The sequence below is a fragment of the Elephas maximus genome, chromosome 24 (genome assembly GCF_024166365.1).
Source record: "Elephas maximus indicus isolate mEleMax1 chromosome 24, mEleMax1 primary haplotype, whole genome shotgun sequence".
NCBI lineage: Eukaryota > Metazoa > Chordata > Mammalia > Proboscidea > Elephantidae > Elephas > Elephas maximus.
The window spans coordinates 33,678,759-33,698,257 of record NC_064842.1 but is presented as its reverse complement, the minus strand read 5'-3'; the positions used below and the strand labels follow the sequence as shown (position 1 = coordinate 33,698,257).

Here is a 19,499-nt window from a genome sequence, read left to right as displayed (position 1 = left end):
CTACAATAAAATTTTTTTTTAAAAAGATGGATGGATTTGGATTAAGATACAGAAAGAGAAAGGGTATTCCAGGTAAAATAAGTGGTACATGCTAAGGTACAAAGGCAAGAGAATACAAACAAAGAGTGAATAGACAAATCTGACTAGAATAAGGAGTTCATGTCAGAAAATAAAAAGCATAAGGTTGGAAGTGACTGTCTTAGGCTGGGTTCTCTAGAGAAGCAAAACCAGTGAAGTGCTGCAGAGATGCAGTTGTAGAGGCTGGCAGGTCCCAAGTCCGTAGGTCAGGTTGGAGGCTTCTCCTGACTCACATAGCTGCAGTTGCCGACAAACCCAAGAAGGGCAGGTCAGACGGCAGACCACTGGCTCACAGGATGTGGAGGCTGATGAATCCAAGATCAGCAGATAAGATGACAGGCTGCTGGCTCACGGGCTGCAAAAGCTGATGAATCCCAAAGTCAGCAAGCAATATGACAGGCAGCTGGCTGAAGTCCCAAAACCCAGAGGTCAGATGATGAGGAGCCAGATGCAGGATCCAGAGCAAGCAAGCAAGCTTTACCAGAATGTTCACATACATACTGGATGCAGGCCACACCCCCAAGGAAACTCTCCTTGCGACTGGTTAGCTGATCACATCAGATTATATCATGGAGGATGACTACATCATTACATAACTGCCAAACTGCATTAATACACAACTGCCAAACTACATCATTACATAAATACCAAACCACTGAGAATCACATCCCAGTCAAGGGAGCACACAGCCTCAACCATCACAGTGACTAAAATCAGAATGTGGAAAGGCTTCAACCCAAAGGTTTTATTCTGATAAGAATGAAGAACTAGTCATCATTTTTTGGTAGGTGACCAGAGGATAGTGACTTTATGGAAGATATTTTGGAAATACGCTAATTTAAAACCTGTTTCTCCTACCTTTTTTATACTAACATTTGAGAATTTACCTTATGCTAGGCACTGTGCTAAGCATTTATATATACATTGCCTTATTCAATTACAATACATTCAATACATTGCCTTATTCAATCTGGAGTCCAGTTGCTAACCAAAAGGTCAGCAGTTCAAATCCACCTGGCGCTCCTTAGAAACCCTACAGGCAGCTCTACACTGTCCCATAGGGTCGCTATGAGTCAGAATTGACTCGACAGCAGCAGGTTTGGTTAGGTTTTATTCAATTTTAACAATCCCCCTCTTTTCTGGAATCCATTTGCATTTCAACAAATATACATCTACATAAACTTTAATAGCTTCACAGCATTCCATTGCATGGAATTTAGCCAGACCCCTATCATCGGATGACTTGGATGTCCCTACTTTTTTCTTAATATAAACAGGGCTTCAATAAGTACCTATCCATGATCTAGATTTCTTGCAAATTTATCCAATTAGAATAAATTCCAATAACTGATAACTGCTGACTCAAAAGACATAAACAATTTTAAATCTTTAAATATATGTTGCCACATTCCCCTCCCAAAAGGTAGTAATAATTTTCATTCCCATCAGCAGTGTATGAGAAGGTCCCTTTCCGTCTGTCCAGAACATCGCCCTTCTTTTTAGCTTTCCCAATCTGAAACCAATACTAGTAAGGTTGAACTTTCGGATTATTTATTTATTTTGTATTTCTTCTTCTATAAATTGACTGCTTATTTTTTTTACTCATTTTTAACTCATGTGAGTCTATTCTGGTAGAAAATATTGAGAATTCCTAATTATTTTCCAAATGGTTAGCCAGTTATCCCAGTAATGTTTGCTAAGTTACCAATCTGAATGCTATCTTTATAATACATTCATCACTGGGGTCTGTTTGCAGATTATTTTCCTCTCCTACAGGGTCGCTGTGAGTTGTAATTGACTCAACGGCAGTGGGTTTGGTTTGGTTTTAAGGAATCTTTGAGATTAATTAAATCCAACTTCTGCAAAGCCTTAAGAGACAATTGTTCAATCTCTATTTGAATATTTTTTAAAAATTACAGTATTAATTCATGTTCACCGTAGAATATATGAAAAATAGAAAACACAAAAATAAAAAGTCTTTATAATGACTTTTACCACTCAAGGGAACCACTGTAACAATTTTGGTGTATGTAATTGTGGGACTCGACGGCACTGGGTAATTGTGGGGTAAAGAACCTAGTTTCTACCTTATTTAAGGTGGCCTTTGTCCTTCGCTCTGGTGAAATAACCTTTGGAGCAATTGGTGTGCCTTGGTCTAGGACTTCCCGGCCACATGTGAAGATTTGTGCTGGTGAGTGGTGGCTGCCCAGACCAGAAAAGACTCATCCGGGAGGCTGGCATCAACTAGCCTTGGGAGGCATGATTTAGCATATCATGCAGGACTGGTCAATAAAAGTCCTGAACACCCAGAGGGCTTAGACTGTTTCCTTGAGGCCTAGCAGCTTTGCTTTGGGAACACTCCCAGACCTCACCCTATGAGTCTCTTCGTTTGAATCCTTTTTGGCAATAATAAATCTGTAGTCCTAAGTATGGTAAATTATAAAACCAAAATCAAACCCATTGCCGTTGCATTGGTTCTGACTCATGATGACCCACGGTTATAGTGTAGAACTGCTCCATAGGGTTTGTTCTCTCTAATCTTTACAAAAGCAGATCACCAGGCCTTTCTTCCACAGCTCAACTGGTGGGTTCAAACCACCCTTATGGTAGTAGTTGAGCACAAACCATTTATGCCACCCAGGGACCTTAATTTTGCTATGCTCTCTGGGAATTCTGTGAGTTGTTCTAGCAAATTTTTGAACCCAAGGGGGCAGCAGGAACCAGCAGGTCAGAAAGTAAAGGTGTCATGTGGATTCCTGATCTTGTGGCTGGCATCCTGAAGGGGTAGTGGGAAACCAGCTCCGAACTGGTGGTCAGCAGGTCAGAAGGTCAGGGTGTCATAGGGACTCCCCAAATTTGTGGATGGCATCTGCCTATTTGGCAGTCTGAAGGATGGTATCCTTTTAACTTTTAACTTGTGAGCTCTGGTCTTGCTCCCGGTGGCTAGGATCAGGGAGAGAGGGAGTGCCTCGGGGGTGACTGGCAATGAGGATGGAGAAGTCAGAATGTGAGGGCTGGGTTAATCTTCCTATTTTGGGAACTGGCTTCATGCTAGTCTTTATCATGCAGTAATTACTAATGCTGATTCTGAAATCAGACTGCCTAGGTTTGAATTCCCGTTCTCTGCCACTACGTACTAACTCTTAACCACTTCAACTATTGTAGCTTCATAATAAACACATACATTTTCATGTAAAGCAAAACCTTCTTTCTCAAATGTGTCTTGGCTATTTGGACAAAAATTCTTTTTCCAGATAAACTTCAGTCATTTCGCTAAAATTCCAAAACAAAAAATACCTCTATGGTTTTATAAGAATTGCATAAAATTGTAGATTAACAGAGAAAGGGAGACTTGACTTCTTTACAAAATTTAATCTCTCTATTCACGTCTTTTATAGAACTATGTTAAACTGTATAATATTTTTGCAGGATTTACACATACAGGTTTGTTGTGATTTTAAAAATATTTGGTTGAAAATTATTGATCTAATATATATATATGTGCTATGTCCCAGACACTGTGTTAGCCTCAATGGCCAGCAAACACAGAAATGACCCCTGTCCTCTACAGTCATTACAGTCAGTGAGGGGAAGTGACAGTCATCAGAACCACACAGAGAATGTAAAATAACAATAACAACAGTATGAATTATGAAAACATTCTGCATCCCACTTTGAAATGTGGCGTCTGGGGTCTTAAATGCTAACAAGCGGCCATCTAAGATGCATCAATTGGTCTCAACCCACCTGGATCAAAGGAGAATGAAGAACACCAAGGTCACACCATAACTATGAGCCCAAGAGACAGAAAGGGCCACATGAACCAGAGACTTACATCATCCTGAGACCAGAAGAACTAGATGGTGCCCGGCCACGACCGATGACTGCCCTGACAGGGAGCACAACGGAGAACCCCTGAGGCAGCGGGAAATCAGTGGGATGCAGACCCCAAATTTTCATAAAAAGACCAGACTTAATGGTCTGACTGAGACTAGAGGAATCCCGGTGGTCACGGTCCCCAAACCTTCTGTTGGCCCAGGACAGGAACCATTCCCGAAGAGAACTCATCAGACATAGAAGGGACTGGACAATGGGTTGGAGAGAGATGCCGATGAAGAGTGAGCTACTTGTATCAGGTGGACGCTTGAGACTGTGTTGGCATCTCCTGTCTGGAGGGGAGACAGGAGGGTAGAGAGGGTTAGAAACTGGCAAAATTGTCACGAAAGGAGAGACTGGAAGGGCTGACTCATTAGGGGGAGGGTAAGTGGGAGTATGGAGTAAGGTGTGTATAAGCTTACATGTGACAGACTGACTTGATTTGTAAACGTTCACTTAAAGCTCAATAAAAATTATTTTAAAAAAAAAAATAACAGTATGAGAGCTATAAACAAGAGCATAATTGGGAGAAACGGCCCTGTAAGGGAATGTTTCCAGAGAGCATGAACAACAGCAATAGCTAATACTTCTGTTGTTACCATGTACAGGCATCATTTCAATTCCCAGTTTAAAGATGAGGAAAATAAGGCAGAGAAGCCTTAAATAATTTGACCAAGGCCACACAGCTAACAATGTAGCAGAGGTGGGATTTGAACCAGGCTGCAGATTCTGTGCTCCTAACACTAAATGAGTGAGCAGAGATCTGAGGGAAGTGTAGGCTATAACAGGTGAAGGGGCCATGGGAGGTTGAGGGAATGGGACAGTGATCCATACAATAACATCATACTGTAAGTCTTCTGTCTTCTTAACTAGCTAGAGCTGAATATTTTATTTGCCCACACTTTTGAACTCTTAACAGTTTCATTACAGGCCCCGTTTAGTTGAAACTGTATTATCTGCATGTCATTTTAGCAAGGTCTTTTAATATCTATACTCAAACAGCATCTTATACTGGATAAAACTTCCAAAAAGTTCTCAACGATATCAGTGATAACTGGCACCTTGCTTATTCCTGACATTAATACTTCATTCACCAACCTAGCATTTCCTAAACTTTTGACAATAAAACTTTGTTTATCAGCACGCAGTGGAAAGCTGCTCTAAGATGCTCCTATTGCTTTAAGGTTGATGTATTTTACCATCTAAAGGAAGTATCCTCCTAGTCTTTGTTTTACCTAAAGGTTTAAAATCAAGAAAGCCTGCTAAACTTCATCAAGGGTCTTTTGAGATTTAAGACGACCATTTGATTTTTCTCCTTTGATCTATCAGGTGATTAATTCAATTTTTTTTTTAAGTTGAACTATATTTATACTTCTAGAATAAACTGTAATTGATCGAGGCATATTATTCATCTAATTGCTTGCTAGCTTCAGTTTACTAACACATTTTATTTAGGATTTTTATAACTATGCATATAGCTTTCTTTTTCATCCCAACTGTATTAGATTTTGACATCAGTGTCTTTCGCTAGTTTGGTAAGGTCTGTAATCAAAAAACAGTGCATTAGAGTTGTAAACTATGTCTGGAAAATGTTAAATTTGTTCTCCTATCTTAAAAATACTTAACTAAATACTAAATATTTAACTACGACTAAACCAAAAAACCTGCCACCATCAATTCCAACTCACGGTGACCCCACAGGACACAGCAGAACTGCCCCATAGGGTTTCCAAGGAGTGGCTGATAGACTTGAACTGCTGACCTTTTGGTTAGCAGCCGTAGCTCTTAACCACTGCTTCATCAGGACTCCAACTAATACTAACTAAACCAAAACCAAACCCAGTGCCGTCGAGTCGATTCCGACTCATAGCGACCCTATAGGACAGAGTAGAACTGCCCTGTAGAGTTTCCAAGAAGCGCCTAGTGGATTTGAACTGCCGACCCTTTGGTTAGCAGCCGTAGCACTTAACCACTACGCCACCAGGGTTTCCTCCAACTAATACTAAGTACAAAATAAATATTTAACTAAAATACTATGGCTTCAATTACTTTACTATAATAACCCAATCAGTTGTATTAAAATGGTGTGATTGTTACAGTTGTATGTCAACTTGGCTGGGCCATGATTCTCAGTGCTTTGGCAGTTATGATGTAGAATGGCAGTTGTATACTGATGTAATCACCTCCATGGTGATATCTGATATAATGTGATTACCTACATGATGGGATCTGCTGTGAGTGGCCAATTGGCTGAAAGGGAGCTTCCTTTCTGGGGCGTAGGGACTGTATCCAATATAGGTGGATCTTCTGGCAAGGCTCACGGGCTTTTGCTCACTCTTGGCTCCTGTTCATCTGACCTCTGGTTCTTGGGACTTGAGCCAGAAGCTCACCTGCCGATCTTGGGATCCATCAACCTCTGCAGTCTGTGAGCCAGAACCCTGCCAGCTTACCTGCCTGTCTTAGTCATCTAGTGCTGCTATAACAGAAAAAACCACAAAAGGATGGCTTTAACAGGGAGAAATTAATTTTCTCACAGTAAAGTAGGCTAAAAGTCCAAATTCAGGGTGTCAGCTTCAGGGGAAGGCTTTCTCTGTCAGCTCTGGGGGAAGGTCCTTGTCATCAATCTTCCCCTGGACTAAGAGCTTCTCCACACAGGAATCCCGGGTCCAAAGGTACTGCTCACAGCACTGCTTTCTTGGTGGTATCAGGTCGCCCTCTCTGCTTGCTTCCCTTTCATCTCTTGTAAGATAAAAGGTGGCGTAAGCCACACTCCAGGGAAGCTCCCTTTACATTGGATCAGGGATGTGAGCTTAGTAAGGGTGTTACGATCCCACCCTAATACTCTTTGACGTAAAATTACAATTACAAAATGGAGGACAACCACACAATACTGGGAATCATGGCCTAACCAAGTTGACACATATTTTGGGGGGACACAATTCAATCCATGACACGGATGATGTTGGGATTTGTTAGCCTCCACCATCTGTGAGCCAGATGCCTGTTGTCCGACCTGGCGATGTTGGGTTCACCAGTCCCTGCGTCTACGTGAGTCAGGAGAAGCCTCCAGCCTGACCTACACACTTTGAACTTTCCAGCCTCCACAGCTGTGTGAACCATATCCTTGATATAAATCTCTCTCCATACACATATATACCCATATACGCGCGTCACTGGTCTTGTTTTTCTAGAGAATCCAGCCTAAGACAAATGGTATCAATTTCCTTAGAAACAGCATCTGTTTTCCTCCTTGTTTAGATTGTAAAAGTGAAACTTAATGGTTTTGCAGCAGAAATATTCTTAAGAAGCATCACAGAACCTCATCTTTTTCTTCTGTATCATCTCCTTAGACATTTATTGCTTCAGACTTTTAACTTTTTTAGCAGAGATTTCTACACAGTTGTCTCAATACTACTGGCCCCAACGCCGTGCCGATACCCTCATTCGTGATGTACGTTTGCATCTGCTCTCCTCTTTATGGGTCAGCCTCATCAGGTATATCTATCCTATTCTTTTTAAAGGACCAACCTTTTGATCTATTCATCAATTCTACTGTTGCTCTATTTCTAATTCATTTATTCTGGCTTTCCTCTACTTAGTCCTTCCAATTTCCCAAATCTTCTTTTCTAGCTTTTCAAGTGTAGCATCTAGTTTATTTATATTCTTTCTTCTTTAATAATAAAAACCCACGAAAGGTTTTAAACAGGAAGAGAGATTCTTGACAGGTGTGTAAGGACAGAAGGAGCCCAAGACTAGAACAGGGAGGCCAGATGGCAACTTAAAAATGGGTCGAAATGGAAGGCGATAGTCTAGAGAAATATAAATTTTACAAAGGACAGGACTTTGAGAAAAATTAGGTATGGAAAGAGGAAAAAGGCATCAGTCTCTGGTCTGTACAGCTAGGGAAGACATGGTACCACTAATAGGGTGTTTAAGAGGCAGAATGGTTTTGGAGGGAAAAATGTAAAGGGCTAACTTTGGATTTAAATCTCACAGAACCTGTAAGATGTTAAACTGAAAGCTATCTAGCACATAGTTAGGAAACTCTAGAGAGAGGTAAAAACCTCAGACATTAATTTGGTAATCGTTAACTCATGGTGAACGATTAAGCTGGGAATATAGGCAAAATCTCAAAGAAAGCTTAGGATGCTTAAGTTTAACAGTAAGTAAAGGATCTGGACCTTTAAGAGACGGGGAGCATAAATGTGGTAGTTTACCTTTCTAAAGTAAGCGTTCGTCTCTTTGAAACCTTCTACATCTTTGCCATAAAGCTGTAAACAATCATTATAATGACTTCCAAATTTCATTACATTATTTTATTTCTAAAGTCAAATACTTATTCCTTCTCTATTATTTTTGATTAGCCTTGGTAAATAATTATCTAAACTTTACCAGAACTTTCAAAGAAATTTAGAGTAAACCGCAGATTTAATCCTACTCTTTTCCCGACTTCAAATTTACTTAACTTTAGTTCAGAGCACAGGCAGGGGAGTCAGAAGGACTTGGATCAGATGCTGAACTGGCTGTTTGACTTTGGGCATGTTATTTAATATCTCTTAACCTCAGTTTCCTCATCTGTAAAACAAGAATAACCACCTCCACGTAGCTTCATAGGGCTATTGTAAGGAATAAAGGATATAATGTCCAGTTCACAGTAAATGATTGTTAAGTATTAGTACATAGAGAGAGGCTGAAATTGCCATTTTAATTGTTAATTTCTTCTTTCTACTTCCCTTAAGTTTATGTTAGTCTTCACAGTATTTTACAGCTTTCAAAATACTTTCACAAACATTATTTCTTTCGGTCTTTCATCCTTTGAAGTTGGTAGAACATATATCATGTCCATTTTACACACTGGGAAATAAGCCTAACGCTACTAAATACGTTCAAGGTCACGGAGCTGAGAAACAGCACAGCCAGCACTCACCACATCCAGTGCTCTAAGACACTATATCAATGAAAGAAACAGTACATTTGTCACAACTTACTCTACCAGCCAATGCTGGGTCAACAGCTTAGGCACAGCAGTGTCAAGACCTTCTTTCCCCTCTCCACCTCACACACAGTGGATCTGAAAAACAGCTTTGGTGGAGTGATGAGAACAAAAGCTGACCGTAACAGCTGAAGAGAGAACAGGACGAATGGAGACAGCATATAAACATCTCTTTTGAGGAATTCTGCTGTAAAAGGAAGCAGAGAAATGGGGCAGCAGCTGGAAGAACATGTGGTCCTGTTTTTGTTGCTTGTTTTTTCAAGATGGGAGATATGATAACCATTTGTATGCTGATGGAAGACAGGAGGGAATGAGATCCAGCGCACAAGTGGAAAGTTTACGCGAGGCAGAAGCACCAAGTGTTCTTCCACTGTAACATGACAGAGACAAAAATATCAGTACAGCTGCTGGAAGACTGAGAGCTATGAAGGTGGGAAGGGTGGATATTCTCTTCTGATTGCTTCTTCCTCAATCAAATAAGAAGACTATGGCTTTGGATCAAGGAGGAGAAAGGAGCATGCATTTGTCACACATTCATGTCTATAAGTAAAAACTGACTGAAAGCTTGCGAACAGCAAACCCACCACCAATCACAGAAGGAAAAGTTTTCACAAGGAATTTAACAGTCGCTGGGTTGCACCCATCACATGACCACCTAGTTCTGGTTATAACAGATCAGGTGTACTGAATTGAGACTCCTGGTGGCACAGTGGTTAAGAACTTGGCTGTCAATCGAGAGGTCAACAGTTTAAACCCACCAGCTGCTCCGTTGGAGAAAGACGTGGCAGTATGCTTCTGTCAAGACTGCAGACTTGGAAACTCTATGGGCAAGTTCTACTCTGTCCTATAGGGATGCTGTGAGTCAGAATAGACTCCACAGGAACGGGTGCTGAGTTACTTGAGAATCAGATGACTGGGCTTTTCTCATGCATGGGCTAGAAGCTGGAAGTCCAGGTATTTATTGACAATTCTAGTCCTATATGTAGGGTGACCTGGGAAGAGAAGATAGAATTATTGTGGCTGGAGGAGCCACCTGGAAGCCAAGAGATGACATGGCAGCAACCATAATGCCTTTTGCTTTTAACAATTTCTATATTTATAAGACACCCATTATATTCCACAATGGCCCCTATTTGTGGTCCCAAGTAATAAATCTCTTTTCAAACATAATAACAAGAAGAGTTCTCTCTCCTCTGAAGAATTTATATGCTTCTTTTATTCTAATAAAATACTATTTCTTGGTACCCAAGGTGGGTAAGTTACATAAAACAACTTGGAAATAGAGAATGCCCACTGAAAAGTAAATTATAAAGTCAACATATAAATAATTCATCAGACCAAGGATATGCAAAAGCCATCTTAAAGACAGAATGGCTTTTTAACACAGCTTGAATGTAATCTGATCAAAGCTGTATTAACCCACATAAAGGCATCAATACACATAAAAATGGATAAAACAGAAAGAAGAAGAGTTATTCAGTTGTTCGGAATGGAAAAATAGGCACAGAAGCAAATTATGCGGAAACCCTGCTGGCACAGTGGTGAAGAGCTACAGCTGTTAATCAAAAGGTCGGCAGTTTGAATCCAGTAGGCGTTCCTTGGGAACCCTATGGGGCAGTCCTACTGTGTCCTATAGGGTTGCTACAGTCAGGATCAACTCGACAGCAACAGGTTTGGTTTGGTTTTAATCCAAGAAGAGAACAGGGTGGAGAGTGCTGTGGCCCCAAGACTAAGCGGCCCGCCTCACCTGCACACGTGTTCACTTGACCTGCTGCTACAAGCTAGCTGGAAGATGCACCAGTGCTCCAACCCCAAGTACTGTTAAGAGCTAGCAACTTTCTCTCAAAACCCCACACACTGTCAACTACTGACTCACTGGGAAAGTTGAAAGAGATCTAGGCAATGATAAGGCAACACCGAATCACTTAGAACATCCCAAACACAGGCAGGAAAAGGCAGCGAGAGAAGTCAACTGGTCTCTGCATGTAAGAGAGGTCCTGAACAGTGAGTGGATGGAGCATTTGATACAGGATTCCGGAGCTCAAGATGTGAGCGTGTGCACAATGGAAATCCAAAGCGCTGTCCTGGAGCCTTCGTGGCACAGTGGTTAAGAGTTTGGCTGCCAACCAAAAGGTTGGCAGTTTGAATTCACCAACCACTCCCGGGAAGCCCTGTGGGGCAGTTCTACTCCATCCTATGAGTAGGAATCAACTTTACAGCAATGGGTTTGGTTTTCGGTTTGCCATGGACCTTAAATCAGACATAAAGCTAGAAAAAAATATTTCCAAGTGAAAAGTAGGGTCTCAATTCTGGATTTAGGTTCTGTCTGGTTACACAAGTTTTTCAGTTTATAAAAGTTCACTGAGCTGTACACTTAAAATATATGCATTTTTCTGCATATGTCATATTTCAACAAAAATTCAAAATAAAATGTAACAGAAGGAAAATGTTAAAGCATTTACCCAAGTGAAAGGTATTAAAAAGTATTGAAATTCTGCTTCTTTTATAAATTTTGTACTTATTCTATTTGCAATATAAGATGAGCCCAAACAAATGGTCTCTTTAAAGCAACCCACTGTGAAAGGGAAAAGCTGCACAAACTGGCCCTTTGGTCAGGCACTTAACTAAGTGCAGTGAAGCCAAGTCGACTCCACACTGTGCACAAAAGACTTCTTTAAAAGTTTTTATACAGAAAGTGCTCAGCCTGGGCAATGCAGTCCTGTTCCACAATCTAAACTCAGACCACAAATCTTTTGACCTCAGCCAGACGTGAAAAAAAGAAAAAATAACGGCTCTTCACTCAAAGATGCACACTTGTAGTAGTTACAGGCCTTTTAAAATGCAAACATAATTCTGCATGACAATAGATGTGTATGGAAAAGCTAAGGAGTACTCAAATACCACAGGCTATCATCTCCAATAACCAAAACAATGGGCTCAAACATACCAACAATAATAAAGAATGGCACAGAATCAGGCAATGTTTTCTTTTCTTATACATGAGGCCGCCATCAGCCAGAGCTAACTCATCGTCAACCAAACAACAATCATCTCCACAGGGCTCATGTTACAGAATGCTACCTCTAAAACCGGAGGGCTTTCTGAAATGTACTATTGATTAGCGAAGGTGGTGAACACTCGACTGGCCATAGCAGCCAGGACTTGGCCAGATATCAATCTACCAATCTCTCCACCACTCTATGCACTCTATGCCCAGTTCCTCCATTCAAAGTAAGCCTGCTACTTCACATTGGCAAATTCACTAATATGTGCCTTAATAGAAAGTTCTGAAGAGATTTGCCACAAAGCTAAATATGATAACAGACAATCAGAGCCAAGGGGAAAAAAGGATAAAATAAATACACTAACCATAAAAGTTACCACAGTTGCTATGACTAAGCATATAATCTCGTCCTTAACTTCCTCATAGCCAGAACAAAAAAGGAGATAGCTCTCATCATAAAAGTCTCCTTCCATTGATTCCCAACTATTTCTAAGGCGTAACAACGGCTTCAGTGCTATGAGCAACAAGACATCCTCCTTCATGTATTTAAATATTTCTTAATTAAGATATCATATATGCTGACAAAGTCTTTAAGTCTTACTGATCTTGTCAAAAACACAGAGCTAGGTTTGTAGCTACTTCCTTATTTTTCTGGTACTTAGCAACTCCCAAATTGGACAGACAGACACTAAATGCTCTCTTGTCCACAAAGAACTGAGGGAAAACAAAATGAAACTCATTAATTTCAACAAACTAAAGAAAATGTCTTCAGGTCATAAATTAATCAATAAACTTGAGGTAAAACATAGTTAAGTGCTAATGTCACCAATTTGGTAGAGGCAGCTACTTGAAAACTACTATAAAAACATCAAGAACAAGGACTATATTCCTTGGGAGTAGACGAAAAGTCTAGAGAAGGCAGCAAAATAAAATTCAAATAAACTCACTGTCCTTATTATTATTACATTTTCAAAGGAGTAAGAAAGTATTTTTTAAAGGAACAGCTAGAAATGCATATTCGAACCATTACAATATATTTTAAACTGTAAAGAAAATATAAGATATACTTTATATAAATGTTACATTTTAACGAGATGCAGTATAGCTTCAGTAAAAACAGCAGAGGAGAGAGCCTGGATTCTTAAATCAATGGACAAGTTACAGTTTACCTATGCCTTCATTTACCAAATAGTAATCTCTAAGGTCTCTCTAAATCTCACTTTACTCAAGTCTCTGCTCAAATGTCACCTTACCAGAGGCCTGTCCTGACTATAGTATCTCACAGTAGCCCCTCACATTACCTTTTTTTTTTCATTTTTATTGTGCTTTAAGCGAAAGTTTACAAATCAAGTCAGTCTCTCATACAAAAATTTATATACACCTTGCTATATGCTCCTAATTGCTCTCCCCCTAATAAGACAGCACACTCCTTTCCTCCAGTCTATTTGTGTCCATTCAGCTAGGTTCTGACCCCCTTGGCCCTCTCATCTCCCCTCCAGACAGGAGATGCCAACATAGTCTCATGTGTCTACTTGATCCAAGAAGCTCATTCTTCACCAGTATCACTTTCTATCCCACAGTCCAGTCCAATACCTGTCTAAAGAGTTGGCTTTAGGAATGGTTCCTGTCTTGGGCTAACAGAAGGTCTGGGGACCGTGACCTCCAGGGTCCTTCACAGTCTCAGTCAGACCATTAAGTCTGGTCTTTTTATGAGAATTGGGGGTCTGCATCCCACTGCTCTCCTGCTCCCTCAGGGGTTCTCTGTTGTGCTCCCTGTGAGGGCAGTCATTGGTTGTAGCTGGGCACCATCTAGTTCTTCTGGTCTCAGACTGATGTAGTCTCTGGTTTATGTGGTCCTCTCTGTCTCTTGGGCTCATAATTACCTTGTATCTTTGGTGTTCTTCATTCTCCTTTGCTCCAGGTGGGTTGAGACCCATTGATGCTTCTTAAATGGCCGCCTGCTAGCATTTAAGACCTCAGAAGCCACTCTCCAAAGTGGGATGCAGAATGTTTTCTTAATAGATTTTATTATGCCAATTGACTTAGCTGTCCCCTGAAACCATGGTCCCCAAAGCCCTGCACCTGCTACTCTGGCCTTTGAAGCATTCAGTTTATTCAGGAAACTTCATTGCTTTTTAGTTTAGTCCAGTTGTACTGACCTCTCCTGTATTGTGCATTGTCTTTCCCTTCACCTAAAATTATCTATTATTTTTTTAATTAGTGAAAGCCCTCCTCTCTCCTTCCCTCCCTCCCCCCTCTCGTAATCATCAAAGAATATTTTCTTCTCTGTTTAAACTATTTCTCCGGTTCTTATAATAGTGGTCTTATACAATATCTGTCCTTTTGCAACTGACTGATTTCACTCAGCATAATGCCTTCTAGGTTCCTCCACGTTATGAAATGTTTCACAGATTCATCATTGTTCTTTATCGATGCATTGTATTCCATAGTGTGAATATACCATAATTTATTTATCCATTCATCCGTTGATGGGCACCTTGGTTGCTTCCATTTTTTGCTACTGTAAACAGTGCTGCAATGAACACGGGTGTGCATATTTCTGTTAGTGTAAAGGCTCTTATTTCTCTAGGATATATTCCAAGGAGTGGGATTGCTGGATCGTATGGTAGTTCTATTTCTAGTTTTTTAAGGGAGTGCCAAATCGATTTCCAAAGTGGCTGTACCATTTTACATTCCTACCAGCAGTGTATCAGTGTTCCAGTCTCTCCACAACCTCTCCAACATTTATTATTTTGTGTTTTTTGGATTAATGCCAGCCTTGTTGGTGTGAGATGGAATCTCAGTGTAGTTTTGATTTGCATTTCTCCCCTTACATTACCTTTTATTCCCTTGTCCTGCTTTATTCTTCAAAGATCTTAGCACCAGACACATTATACGCTATGTCTCCCCACTAAAGCAGGAGTCCCATGAGGGGAACTTGGCTGTTGTGCTATATCCCCAGGGTCTAGAATACTGAATAGCAACTAGTAGACACACAAATATTTTCTTCAATGGAAGAACAGATGCATTCTAGCTCTATAACTCGAAATATAAAATCCAGTGAAACATCCGTATATATATGCCAAATATAAAATACTAGAAGTTACTCAAGAATATAGCTTTCAACACAGCTTAAGGTGTGGAACTTTATTATTAATACTAGTAAGAAATTGGGAGCCCTGGTAGTGCAGTGGTTAAGAGCTCGGAAGCTAACAAAAAGGTCAGCAGTTCATTCCCACTTTGGTGAGTGGCATCTGGGGCCTTAAACGCTAGAAAGCAGCCATCTCAGATGTATTAATTGGTCTCAACCTACCTGGGGCAAAGGAGAATGAAGAGCACCCAAGACACAAGGTAATTATGTGCCCAAGAGACAGAAAAGGCCACATAAACCAGAGACTACATCGGCCCGAGACCAGAATAATTAGATGGTGCCTGGCTACAACCACGGACTGCCCTGACAGGGAACACAACAGAGAATCCCTGATGGAGCAGGAGAACAGTGGGATGCAGACCTCAAATTCTCGTAAAAAGATCAGACTTAATGGTCTGACTGAGACTGGAAGGACTCCGGAAGACATGGTCCCTGGACCTTCTGTTAGCCCAAGCCAACTCTTCAGACAGGGATTGGACTGGACTACAAGACAGAAAATGATACTGGTGAGGAGTGGGCTTCTTGGCTCAAGTAGACACAAGACTATGTGGGGAGCTCCTGTTGGAGGTGAGATGAGAAGGCAGAGGGGGACAGGAGCAGGCTGAGTGAACACAGGGAATTTCAGGGTGGAGAGAAGAAGTGTGCTGTCTCATTAGCGGGAGAGCAACTAGGTATACACAGCAAAGTGTATGTATGTTTTTGTATGAGAGACTGACTTGATTTGTAAACTTTCACTTAAAGCACAATAATAAAAAAAAAAAAAGTAAATAAAGCAAGGCTCCTGCCCTCAAAAAAAAAAAAAAAGGTCAGCAGTTCAAATCCACCAGCCGCTCCCTGGAAACACTATGCGGCATTTCTACTCTGTCCTATACGGTTGCTATGAGTCAGAACCAACTCAATAGCAACAGGTTCGGTTTTTAGTTTTGATAAGGACAGGATTGTGGCTAGATGGGCGAGAAGTGTGAGGACAGCTTGATTAATGGTGGGTGAGGTCAGGTCAGTCTGATTCTGAAGAACTCATTAGTTCTGAATCCCTACCTAGACCCTAAGGTTGATCATAAAAGGGTTCAGAATACAGAATATCAGCTGCCCCTGAGACTAAGTTGCCCCTCAGGCTATGTTATGGTTAGTTGTAAACTGCTAAATTTGTTTCTAGATCTGTTCTCCCTAAGATAGAGAGGGGCGAGGGTAGGTTTCATAGGTTCCAGCAACTACACAGCTGTCCAGGGTGGGGAGGGAGAAATAGAGGTATTTCCGGGAACCTCTAGGACAACAGAGGCTGCCCTTTGTCACATACTGCAGTCAGCAAAGCTGAAGGAAATGGCTCCAAGTAGCATTAGCAACTGGCTCTAGGCATTTACTTAGGGGTTCTGCTGGCAATGCCAGATAAGCTGGTCTCAGTAAAAAAAAAAAAAAAAAAAAACACTTCCAATGGCTTCAGCACCTGTTGGCAGTTACATGCTGCTCATTTGCAACAGAACATTTTAATTCCAAACTAAAAATGTAACTACTACTTGAGGGAGATGGAAAAAAAAAATTGAAACATTTAAATAAATTATACTTAAAGCCTTTAATACAGTGTTCATTCCCTGAAGCAGAGAATGCTAGGTAGCCTCTGTATGTGAGGGGATGGGGAAGGGACACAGGGTTTTTTCAGTTGCCTAGTTTATGAAAATATGTTTATCATTACTGGGGAAAACCTGTAAAACAAGCCAGAGCTGGCTCAAACGAAGACTTTTAAACACTAGTATAAGCCCTGATGCCACAGGATGAAATGAACTACCTAGATCACATCATAATATCAATTATGTTCCCCTGCCGAGCATCTGGGTCTCCTTTAGCCAATGAGTTTTATGTAGCTCAGTGGGAAGGGGAAAGGAAGATTCACTCAATATGCACTCTTGTTGTACCTATGCTATGCTTTTACTTGGTGGCTAAGAGCAAAGGCTTTGTTTGGAGTATGACTGTATAGGCTCCTTTACTGCTGTGTGGCCTCAAGAAATTGACATTCTCACTGTGTCTCAGTTTCCTCATCTGAGAAAAGGAAATAACAATCCAATGAGGTAGTTACTGCTGCTATGAGGATTTAAAAAAAAAAAATCCAAACCCACTGCCAAATCCATTGCCACTGTCAATTCCAACTCATAGTGACCCTACAGAACAAAGTAGAACTGCCCCATAGGGTTTCCAAGGCTATAAATCTCTATAGAAGCAGACTGCCACATCTTCCTCCTGCGGAGCAGCTGGTAGGTTCAAATCACCCACCTTTTGGTTAGCAGCAGCCAAGGCTTTAACGACTGTGCCATCAGGGCTCCTTGTTCTGAGGATTAACTAAGCTAACTGATGTAATGCAATTAGCTCAGCACCTGGTATATGGCAAGCACTCCATATACGTTGGCTATTCTTATTTTCCTCACAGTACCCTTGTGAGGAAGACAAAATCTTGTGAGTTTGGTAATGTCGTTGTTGTTAGGTGTCATCGAGTTGGCACGGACTCATGGTAACCTTATGCACAACAAAACAAAATGTTGCCCAGTGGTGCACCATCTTCATGATCATAGGTATGTCTGAGTCCGTTGTTGCCACCACCGTGTATCTTCAGTGCCTTCCAACCAACAGGGCTCATCTTCCAACACTGTATCAGACAATACTCTGTTGTGATCCATAGGGTTCTCATTAGCTAATTTTTAGAAGCAGATCGCTAGGCCTTTCTTCCTCGTCTGTCTTAGTCTGGAAGCTCTTCTGAAATCTGTCCACCATGAGTGGCCCTGCTGGTATTTGAAATACCAGTGGAATAGCTTCCAGCATCACAGCAACATGCAAGCTACCACAGTACGATTATTATCTAAGTTAGGTAATACTGCCTTCAATTTACAGAGGAGGCAATTTATGCAAAGATAGGTTATTAATTTGCTCAGAGTCACAGAAAGAGGCACAGCTAAAAGCCATTCTTTTTTCACTATGCAACGCCAGCCATGTTATTTATCCTGTTACTAGTCGAGATCTACTACAAAATAGAGAAGTCACACATCTCTTTCTGAGTGAAACTTCCTCAAAGAAATCAGATTGTGCTAATCTTGACATCTCATCCCATCTTGATTAAAGTTGTCTCTCCAGGTACCATTGCTGTTAAGCCATGAAAGCAACCAACAAGCTCCTAGTGAGCTGGTAAACCCAGGCCCTTTCAAAGGAACTCACCCAGGGCTAGGGGAGGGAATTGAAGGGTGAAAAGGCCCCCCTATACAACTTCAAAACAAAAAACTCAGACGTGTGTTTTGCCCCTGCGGCATCTCCCATTACATATTACACTGAGGCGAATCGCGACCTATCCAAAGGAAGGCTATGCACAAGTTTCCAATATACATAAGCTTCGGACACACGCAGTCTGATGGCCTGCAGGGAGACATGCGTGGCAGGTCACTTGTCATACTTAACTGGAAGCGAGATGTCGATGAGAAGAATAAAATGGGCTCGCTCTCTGGTACCTTCTTTCTTCCACGGATCAAGTTTTTAGAGGATGTATTTAATACAAAACATTAATCCAGGAGGTCAGGAAACTCGGTTTCCAGGCCTAAGATAGCCAGGCATCTCCCCTGCGGTCACCGGCAAGGTTCTAGCCCGTCCTCCCTGGTTCCCATGGCACCTGGGCTGGACCAGCGGCGGACACGGAGGCAGTTGCCTCAGACTCCGGAGAGGTGGCCCTGAACTCCAGGTGCACGCTGTCAGTCCCCTTCTCCATTCATCGCCCTCCCCGAAAGGCGGCTGCGGGAGGGGGCGCGCGGCGGCGGGGGTGGAGAGCGCGCGAGGCAGCACCGGGAACCGCTCCAGCACGGCCCCTCGCGGCTCGGCTCTCGGCTCACCGCCTCCCGCCGGAGGACGCGCTGCGGCCGCGGGATGTCCCGCACCCCCGGCCCCCGGCCCAGCCTGGGGCGCCCGGCCTCCCACTTACCGCCGCACTCGGCCGAGTACTGATCCCCCCAGTCTCCGGACTGCGGGTTGCAGCCGCCGCCGCCCGCCGGGGCCTCCTGCTGCTGCCGGTGCTGCAGCTCCTGCTTGAGCAGGGACAGCGGCGAGTAGTACTCGGTGGCCAGAGCCCCCGGTTGCAGCTCGGAGGGCAGGGCCCCCAGCAGCAGCAGCAGCCCCAGGAGGCGCCGGGCAGCGCCGGCGGCGGGCACAGCGCCTCCCCAGCAGCAGCAGCAGCAGCAGCCGGCAGGTGCCATCTTCTCCTAAGGCGCATGTGCGGGCGCCCCTCTCCCCGCACTCCAGCCTCCTGCCTGCAAGCCGCGGCGGGGCAGGTGGGCCGTGGGAAGGTGGGGCGGGAGCAACGAGCCGACGTTGCCTTCTGGGAATTGTAGGCTCAGCTCTGCCAGCCTTTGGCCCCCTTTGCGTACTAGGAC

The 19,499-nt window shown here is 42.4% G+C and overlaps 1 protein-coding gene across 9 annotated transcripts in view; it reads right to left on the bottom strand.

Annotated features, from left to right (window-relative positions):
• Positions 1 to 19,406, bottom strand: part of TTC13 (tetratricopeptide repeat domain 13) — a 92,416-nt gene extending 73,010 nt beyond the window's left edge. For all 9 annotated transcript variants that reach the window (XM_049868638.1, XM_049868645.1, XM_049868637.1 and 6 more), the window contains exon 1: positions 19,052 to 19,406. In XM_049868638.1, the coding sequence (XP_049724595.1) occupies positions 19,052 to 19,322 (271 nt within the window). In that variant the 5' untranslated portion in view covers positions 19,323 to 19,406. The remainder of the gene's footprint in view (positions 1 to 19,051) is intronic.
• Between the last annotated feature and the right edge of the window lie 93 nt (positions 19,407 to 19,499).